The sequence below is a fragment of the Penaeus vannamei genome, chromosome 22, assembly GCF_042767895.1.
Source record: "Penaeus vannamei isolate JL-2024 chromosome 22, ASM4276789v1, whole genome shotgun sequence".
In the NCBI taxonomy this organism is placed as follows: Eukaryota; Metazoa; Arthropoda; class Malacostraca; order Decapoda; family Penaeidae; genus Penaeus; species Penaeus vannamei.
In genome coordinates, this window is record NC_091570.1 from 12,717,576 (window position 1) to 12,727,575 (window position 10,000).

At 45.3% G+C, this 10,000-nt stretch overlaps 1 protein-coding gene across 17 annotated transcripts in view; it reads right to left on the reverse strand.

The window, feature by feature from the left end:
- RhoGAP19D (Rho GTPase activating protein at 19D) overlaps positions 1-10,000 on the reverse strand; it is a 345,152-nt gene that overhangs the window by 166,568 nt on the left and 168,584 nt on the right. For all 17 annotated transcript variants that reach the window (XR_011399443.1, XR_011399441.1, XR_011399442.1 and 14 more), the window contains exon 2: positions 3,271-3,369. Coding sequence is in view for 12 of the 17 variants with exons in the window: in XM_070136586.1 (XP_069992687.1) it covers positions 3,271-3,369 (99 nt within the window). In the remaining 5 variants the exon portion in view is untranslated. The remainder of the gene's footprint in view (positions 1-3,270; positions 3,370-10,000) is intronic.

Sequence of the window (10,000 nt, forward strand, 5' to 3'; positions counted from 1 at the left end):
GTAGGAACTGAAATCGTAGTAATAGAAATAGCAGAAGTCGTACTATTAGTAGTTGTAATAGTTGGAGCAGAAGTCGCAGTAACAGTAGTCATAATAGAAGTAGTCGTAGAAGTAACCGCAGTAATAAAAGTTGCAGTCAAGAGTCATAATAGAAGTCGCAGTCACAGGAGAACGCGACTCAGAGAAATGAGTCATGTGGATATTCAACGCTAATAAAGAGTGCAGAAATTAAAAGGAGAGATAGCAATAGCAGCAGCTGTGGTGAAGTATTAACATCATGATCACCATCATTATCATTACCGTCACAATAATGTAACACAATTAAAGGCAATAATCGTATCATATCTTTATCATGGCTGCTACAGTTGTAGTTGTAGTTGTAGTTGTAGTAGTATTAGTAGTAGTATTAGTAGTAGTGGTAGTGGTGGTGGTAGTATTAGTAGTAGTTGTAGTAGCAGTAGTAGTTGTAGTAGCAGTAGCAGTAGCAGTAGCAGTAGCAGTAGCAGTAGCAGTAGCAGTAGTAGTAGTAGTAGTAGTAGTAGTAATAGTAGTAGTAGTAGTAGTAGTAGTAGTAGTAGTAGTAGTAGTAGTAGTAGTAGTAGTAGTAGAAGTAGTAGTAGTACCAGTGTGGTAAGAATGACGATAAACACAAGTGATACACTAAAATACTTCATTCGCAAGAATTTATGTTCCTTGGCAGACAGTGCCTTAAGTTTCATTTCAGAATCTTGCAACTAGGCGTAAAAACGGTGTAAAATAACCACGTCACAACCGCAGCCACCGCCACAACAATGATAATAATAAGTCACACTTTAACACTCCCAAGTTCCGCCTCCCTGAAGCCCGGCCTCGCGACAAGCCGCGCCCTCGTAACTAGATCAGACCCACCAGGCCGAGGGAGAAAAATGCCGAGGTTCCTGAAACCCGACCGCCCTAATTTGAAGGGCTTACTGAGAAAAAAAAAATCATGAGCGATTATTTTTCATCGATTTGTAACCAATTTCTGCATGAACATGAGCATTCCATGTCGACTGGGTATTGCTTTTTTAAATAACCTACCTGCAAACTTATTTTTACCATGTACCTGGAACCTTAACACTTTTAACTTGGAGCCTCTTGACCCCCATTGCCGTGTAGGTCAAGCCCCTCTTTTAGCCCCTCTTGGTATCAAGCCATTCGCAGCATCCAGACGTCACTTCCTCTTAGGCCTAGACACCCTATCTCGCCCATTCATCTCGAGTGTTCCTTCCTTTTTTGTCTTTATTGAGGAGACACCCATCATTAGCACTCCGGTCATCTGTCATCCTCTTCCAACCGCGGCACTCACCGTGGTCTCGCCTCACGATTGTTCGTGCCACACCTCTGGGAACTGCTACCTTTCTCATCCTTTGCCGAATTTGCCGAATGATGAGACGGGAAAGGCACTGCTACATCCTCCAAAACTTAGATTCCCCTCAAATTCCAAAACCTAGACCCTCCCTTGCTACCAAACCGATCGTCCGCAGTCATAACTCGAGTCCCACGGCAATGTTGCTCCCCTCAGAGACAAGGCCTTCGTCGCCGCCGCGCCCAATAATCAACGCAATAGGCGACAGGGGCAGAGGGGAAGGGCAGCCCGACATGATTAGCCCGTCTCAATGCTTGAGCCATCTGTTACCATCAAGCCAGGCTCGGTCACGTGGGACTGTTTATCACCAGCACCTTGTCATCGCCATCATACCTGCAGCTACGAGACCTTGTGCTTTGTTTATGTCCCAGGCCCTAATTGATGCCCAATGCCACAATAACAAGTATAAGCACTTGGCATCAATTACCATAATAAAACCTGATAGCCCGTCACGGCAAATCAGTTATTACGACCGCCATTCTTTACGATTTGAAATGGCACTGAAATATTGTTTATGGGACGTGACTAAATAGGTCTTACCGGATGAAATAAGAGAGGGTTACGGAGGAGTAGGATAAAGGAAAAAGAAATCCGATATGAAGGAAATAAAAGAAAAGGAATAAGAAATACGCCGATATACGTCTTAGCTAAGACTTTCTCTCAAGGCACTAGGCAGGCAGACGACTCATGTGACCCACGACCACCAATGAGAGACAACATAACCTAAACAATGACACAAGGACATCAGTTGAGTCAACACTTTATCTCAACACTGTTAAACCCCAAGTCCGCGGGGTACGGAACCCTACAACCTAAACCACTAATAAAGAAGGGCGAAAACATCGTTGTCATTCTTTTCGTAATCAACATGACGCCACTACCCACACCCCTTAAAATCAAGTCGATCCTACCGCTCACTGCAAGGCAGGCGGGCTCTAAGAACCACTGCGAGGCAATACGACACGGAAATAACAGCATCTAAATAACACAACGTCATGTAGATGCGACAACAATAACGCAGTCTGCTCGTGGGATGATTTAGGTCAACATGAATAAAACATGTTTGCAAGCTTTCACTCCTTTTATCTCAAGATTATCTTAATAACAATGAAACCGACGCCCGAGAGGGACGGAAAGAAACGAGAAAATAAGAAAAAAAACCTACTTTACGACCAGGATTAAACACAATCCAAAAAAAAAGTCAGAAAAAAGAGAGAAAATCCAGAACCCCGAGACGAGTATGTCAAGGACCTCACGGGGCGCTGAAGGTGTCTTCTTGTGGTGAAGACGTGTGAACATTATCCCGACTTACTGGGTAAAGAAGATGCACTTCATCTTAGATCCTCCTTTGAAGGGGTTCTTTGCATCAGCGGTAAAGGAGGAGAGGGCGGAGGAGGAGGAGGAGGAGGAGGAGGAGAAGGAGGAAGAGAATGATGTGGAGGGGGAAGAAGAAGAGGTGGATAAGGGGGAGGAGGAAGAGGAGAGAGAGTGGGAGGGGATAGGAGGAGGAGGAGGAGGTGGAGGTGGAGGAGGAGGAGGAGAGAGAGAGGGAGGAGGAGGAGGATGAAGAGGGAGAGAGAGGGAGGAGGAGGAGGGAGGGGGAGGAGGAGAGAGGGAGGAGGGATAGGAGGAGGAGGAGGGAGGAGGAGGGAGGGAGGAGGAGGAGGGAGGAGGGCGGGAGGAGGAGGAGGAGGAGGAGGAGGAGGAGGAGGAGGAAGAAGAAGAAGAGAAAGAGAAGAATAAGAAAAAAAAAGGAAGAGAAGGAGGAGAAGACGAGAAACGCAGAGAGCAGGAGAAAGGGCGAGATTAGAAAAAAAAAACAGTCAAAATCAAACAACTGATCACCTTCCTCCACCGTGCTGACACCGACTTCGAATACTCACCGAGAGCTCAGGAGGATATACGATGAAGTGGCGCAAAGTGAAGCCGAAGCCGTGGTCAGTTCTGCTGATGGTGATGAGACGAGGACCACCACGTGATGTCTGTAAGAAGAAAAAAGAATAATTATGGTAATCCCTCCAAAAATTATGATAATGATAATTACTAACTAATAATAATAATAGTAATAATAATAATAATAATAATAGTAATAATAATAATAATAATAATAATAATAGTAATAATAATAATAATAATAATAATAATAATAATAATAATAAAAATAAAAATAAAAATAATAATAATAATAATAATAATAATAATAATAATAATAATAATAATAATAACAACAACAACAATAATAACAATAATAATGATACTAATTATAACATTATGAATAATAATACAAAAATACTAGAAACAGCCGGGGTGAAAAAAAAACTCACGTGACCAGAGCGTGATCGACAAATATCAGCCTCATCAAAGGTAAAGGAAATCGAAACGCAAGAAGCCAAGGAGAGATAATCACCGACCTTCTTGGCCTTGGAATGAGGGCGACAAATAATGGAAGCTACGGAGGTCGTTAAGGGCCCCCGTGTGATTATCCGCAAATCGACGTGGGCGCTCGCGATCACTTTCACGTGGAGACCCTCGCCAAACCGTCAATTTTTGCGGTCTTTATCATCACGGATGGAAATATCGAGCCATTTGGCACTCTCCTTTTCCGCTGGGTCTTTTCCTTCACTTTCAAGTTTTTTTTTCCAATGTCTCTGTGAACCGCACCTCATTCCCCGTCTTTCTTCTTCTCCTCTTTTTTTTGTCTTTCTTTCTTTCTTTCTTTCTCTCTCTTTCACTCTTCTATCATTCTATTTCTATCTCTTTCTTTCACCCTCTGTTTCTCTCTATGTCTTTCTTTCTCTCTCTGTCTTTCTTTCTTTCTCTCTGTTTTTCTTTCTCTCTCTGTCTTTCTTTCTCCCTTCATCTCTCTTTCTCACCCCTCCATCAATATCTTTCTCCCTCCTCCTCCTTCTTTCCTTCACTTTTCTTATATCTCTTCTCTCCCTTGCTCGCCCTTTCCCTTTCCCCTTCCCTCCCCACTCCCATTAAGCCCTGAAGATCCGTTTCAAAAGAGGGGTGTAAAAGTTAGGGCAGCTCCCCCCCCCCCCAAAAAAAAAAAAAAAAAAAACACCTGCCACCCACCGCCAGCGTACACAAACCACCTCCTGCGATCTTACAAATCCAACATCGACACTCACGACCAAAACAAACAGACCAAGGTACCCGATCTACATACGCCATTGCAGACGCACACGAGCAAGTTTCAAGTCGCTCTAATACGGAACTTTGAGAGTGCTTTGCCTTGGGGAAAAAAGACAGACAAACGCAGAACTTCCTATCCCTCTTGCCTATCCATTCTCTTCCACTTCCCTTTCCTTCACTTTCCCTCTACAACTCTGACCGAGGAGAGACGTCCCGGCCAAGCGCTCCTCCCTCTCCTCTCGCTCCCAAAGTCCGCTCCCACGCCTCCCCTCGCGACGAGTTCGTACACACATATTTCATGTGTCCGTCTTCATATCTACGCATGTTTTATACATACATATATGCAATTTTCTTTCATATCTGCAAACGTGTTTCATACATAAATTCATATATATACAGATCGACGCAGCCACAAATAAGGATATTCGGACATACCTTATACATTAACTCATATCGTTTAAAAAATGCCATGTATTTATACTGAAAATAATCCAAATTAAATGGAAAAGATATTCACACGTACGCACGCACGCTCAAACGCGTACACACAACTACAGACACAGCCACAGACACGCACAGCCAATACACGTCTCCGCGCCACCATTTATCCCACCGACACGACTCTCAAACGCGAGGACAAACAGATTAAGTAGCCCGACTCCTTGCTCACAAACCATACTCCTTGTCATTATCCTTCACCATCCATCTTCATACATCTGGCCCTTTTTCACCCTTCTATCCTTCCATTCTTTGGCACTGAGCCTTTCCGAGCACTATTATTCTTCCTCATTTTGCCATTTATCACACACTTACCCCTCCCCCTTTCCTCGCACGTCTCTCTCTTAATTTTTATTTCTTTCCCCTTCCGTGTCTCAACCTATCTGCCATACTCGCTCGCCGGTCTTTATTAGTCTCCCTCTTCTTCGTATTCTTCTTGCATCCCTCTTCCACGTTCTCTGGGAAAATGTGGATCAGCTCTTTCCTCTCTCTCTTTTTTACATCCTTACCCTTTCATTTTACTCAGTTTCTATTTGCTTAACGTTCTGTGTCCAATTCAATTCATTGTCTCCATTATTTCGTCTATTGTGTTGCATTCCCTCACTTCCATTTCCTGCATTGTGTTGCATTCCCTCACTTCCATTTCCTGCATTGTGTTCATTCCCTTCCTTAACCATTATGTTATGTTCCCTTTACATAATCTCATTTACTCGAGTCGTGTCCAACATTTACCCATTTCCTTGCGCCTTCCTTGTGCCCCATGTACAAACTGCTTTGCGAAACCCACCATCTTGGGTCCCACTTACTTGCTGCTGTGTTTCCATTCACTCACAGTCTAGTGTTCTATTTTCTCACACTCCGGTGTTCTCATTTGTTCACAGTGTCGCGTTCCCATTTACCCAGAGGCGGCGTCTCCCTCTCCGCCTCGCCCGCCGCGCCCCCGTGTCACTGCCTCCCCATGATTGCATTTAACCAACAATTTATCTAAAATGCTTCCGGGTCCCTTCTTTCGCCTCCCCGCCGCTCCCTCTTCCTCTTTCACACACATACACCTAGAGCCCCCTGGCCATCCCTAGTCCCCCTTGCCGCTTACCCACTTGCTCCCTTCCCCCTTACTCACTCCCTCTCCACCCACCCACCCGCCCATCCTCCACTCCCTCCGCCCACTCACGCCCGGGAAAACAAACAGCAGCTGGCAAGGTGAAGGGTTATGGCTTCCCCGGGCAAAGGGGGCGAGGCTCTTTTTTTAAGGGGACCTCGTTAGCCCTGATGAAATATGAGCGCATGTGATCACGTCCTTCAATTTCTATAATGAAATCCTGCACGAACGACTTAGTATGTACCTCCCTGGACCTTCACCGAAACCTCGACTTCAAACACAGCTTTATCTTTACCTTCCCTGTTCTTGTCTTCCTCTTCATTCCTTCTCATTCTATTTTATCATACTACTCATACGCCTATTCTTTATCTTTTCCCTTTCCCTTTTCGGTGTGTCTTACTCATGCAAGAAATACCTCAACCCCTTCTATACACTTCCTTGTCTTTGTTCGCCCCCGGCACTTCGCTGGATCCTGCAGCGTGCAAAGTCCTCAAGGATCCTCTCCATGTTACAGGTAGTGTCGTGTTGCCTTACTGCAACCCCCTCCTCCTCCCCTCCCCTCCCCCTCTCACGCGAAGACCAGCCTCACAACCGCGTCCTGTTCCGCCAAAAAAACGCTACTCACCCAGAGAAAAGTACAAAAGTTGGCGTCATCGTGTAACTACACGCGACCCTCTTACGCAACACCAACTGCATCCGAAGACCCACTCAGAGCGATACGTATCTCCTTCAATATTTTGGTAGCGCACCTATAACACCCTAGCCAGCCCTCCCCCCTCTGATCCCCTGGGCTGGGTCCGTCGCTCTACAAACAAGACGCCCCGCCGCAAGATGGACGAGGAAGTGTTATCTCTTTGTAACGTTAGGCACGGAGAGGCAGCTTCGTCCGGTAGAAAAAGTTGGGAGGAAGAAAGCGCAACTTTACGACGTAAAAGTTGTAACTGACGTGCTTCTGTGTTATTCATTTGCATCAAAATTCATTCCGATGAAGATAAAACATCGAAACGCGTCCATTACATTCCTCACTCTGAATCATATGTTCTCATTCAGACCCATTTGAGTTTGTCACTACGAACTCCGAGCGCCATCATGCTGGGGGGTCTCCGACGCAGTAAATGCACCACTGCAGTTCTTATGAAGCGCAGCCTGCCTTAAACAGACTAGGAATATTGAAGGCGTACTTGATTATTTTTCTTTGCGTAGACATTTTTTTTCTTTTGCCGACACCAAGCCCCTTTTTTAGATGGTTAGACAAAGTAAAATCCAGTTTAGTTCGAAACTATTATAGCTAAAAAGGCAAACATTACCCTTGGCACAAAATTTATAGCGCCAAGGAACTAACTAAACAAAATATACGAAAAAATGTCGTTTTATCTACTTCTAGGCTTCGTCTTTTTCACTGCACTTTGAGCAAAATGAGAGGGAAATTATCTATATTGACACTTCTTTCCACGTACAGTAATTCTAACTCAGTCAGCAACTAAATCTGTATCGACACTACCTACCATTTCTTGCCATCAATCGAGATACCGGTCAAAAAATGTGAAAAATGCAATCCGTTAAACACTAACCACTTACGCAATAAAAAAGGGACCTTTACCATTTTGTTCGCCAGAGAAAGTTAACCCGCATGAGTGGGATTCGCGAGGCCTTGGAGGACGAACCGCGAAGGAACACAACCGCAGTTACTAACTCGGCATCCCGCAATGGCCAACTCCCCTTCGGCGCATAACGTTCAATCGACCCTTGTCAAGATTGCAGTCGTCGAATATTTTGGAAGAAATAAAAACGATTTGGGGCGGCTGTTATCAACAAGCCACAACAACGAAGAAAGAAAAGAGTTCGAAGCAAAAGGAATCGCACTCGCCGCTTAGGAGAGCACCCTTAAGCAAGGACAGTGTTCAGAGTTAGGAATTAGCTACAGCCATCGTTAAGCCCCGAGTCCAGGGCAATAAAGCAGCTCTAAAATGCGCCAAGCTGCCATAGAAAGGACGATTGGAAGACTTGACTAAACACGGTTTATTTGTGTTAGGTGAAATACGTGCTCGCGCCAAGTCGAACTTGCACGGCGTCCCTTCACCAGAGTAAACACGCCCGCGCTTGGAAATACATCAACACGCCTACCAACGTTACGGCGCACACTTTGAGAGTAACACGACCCAACTCTGTGCTCATCGTAACGAGTGCTAAAACGGCAAGTAGGTTTTATTAATTAAAAGGCAATTTACAGATGTCCGCCAAAGGGTATTCCTCCTACTAGGATGCATCCTTTCGCCATACGCTAGGTCTTACAGGTCCTCGGGACTCGGTTGCTTCATTCTTGTCAATCTCGACCAGGTTAAATTGTTACGTAAGTGCCTGACCATAATCTTGCTATTACCCAACCAAGACCCAGATTCTATCAGGGAAGACATATTCACACGCCTTGCGCTTAAACACCACTAAAATGATTTACTAAACAGAAGAAAATTTTAATTTGACCCGAATGCAAAGTCGTGCACCTGAGAGTCGATATGCAGCCGGGTAAGCAGGGAAAGCACATGTCTCGCGGAACACACCAGCGGAATAGGTCTCGGCTATGACCTTAGCTCGTCTCTTTGCGACGACAGATCTGGTCCAGAGTTAAGAAAGACGGAGCGACGCGGCAGTGATGTGAAGGCACTGATAAAGCAGTGACATGTGGCGGTGCCAACATCGCCAAGGTTGTAGTTTTCGCGGTATCTGCAGGATCGCCGTCAACACCCTAACTCCTCCTTCCTATCGAGAGCAAGATCTCGCGAGCGCTTGGCTGCAACCTTGAAGGGGTGGAGGGGGTGGGATGGGGGTGGGGGACTAAGCTACTGAAGCTACTTTTGCATTTCCGACGAACGACGACTGCCCGGGCACCTAGATAAGGTCCAGCCTGCCCGAAAACCGATCAGCAGCGCCGATCAGAAAGATGGAGGCCGCTAACTCCCCTATTGTACGGTTGTTAAAGCCACTTTCCTCCACATTCTCCTTCGCCAAGAAAATGTGTCAGGGAAGGAAGGCGTTGTCAATGTATGCACACCACGCACGTTTTCTGAACAAGATTTTCACAAGAGAAATAAAAAACTAAAAATATAATAAGTCCAGCTCATAAATCATACACGAAGGGACAATTTGCCGATTTCCAGGTTTTGCAATTTACTTAATTACACGTGATTAGCACAGATTATGCAAACAAAGCAAACCACTAATTTGCCGACAACCAGGAGCCAATAATAACCCGAAAGAGTGATGCATCGCCCATCCCTAACATGTACACAGCACTTTGAGAACACAGGAACGAACGAGTTTTTTGCTTTTTAACTCGCGCCGAAGAACAAAATGCTCCTGAACGGGCTTGGTTGAGTGTAATAACTCTGCGCTTAAGATTCCCCCATTTCCATCCATGGCGGCGGCGACGACGTCTGAATGGGGTGACGTCACATGCATACGGTCGCCACAGCCTCTGAAAGCCCTTCTCTTATGGCTCCCTGTTGCTCCCTGGCCCTGAGGCTCTGGTCTCATGGCCGCTCGCTCTGCCATGAGTCTTTTTTTTTATTTTCTTTTTTACCTGCGTTCTGCCTCGTGATATTCATTTATTTAACACCGCTACATATTAATTCACCCAGGCTTATTAAACCAACGAGATACGACATGAATAAAACGAGCGGGGGCTGACAGGAGCCGACAATTTGATCATGTATGCCGCTCTATCAACAGGCCTCAATTAGACATGGACCTGATCTCGCCACCGTAACTGAAGTCGCATTTTACAACCGGTAATTACTGACATCAAGGACCAAATGAACACCGTCTCTTAAGCCTCTCCGTAAATCTTCGATATAAAGCAAGGGATTAAGTCAGCAGCGTTT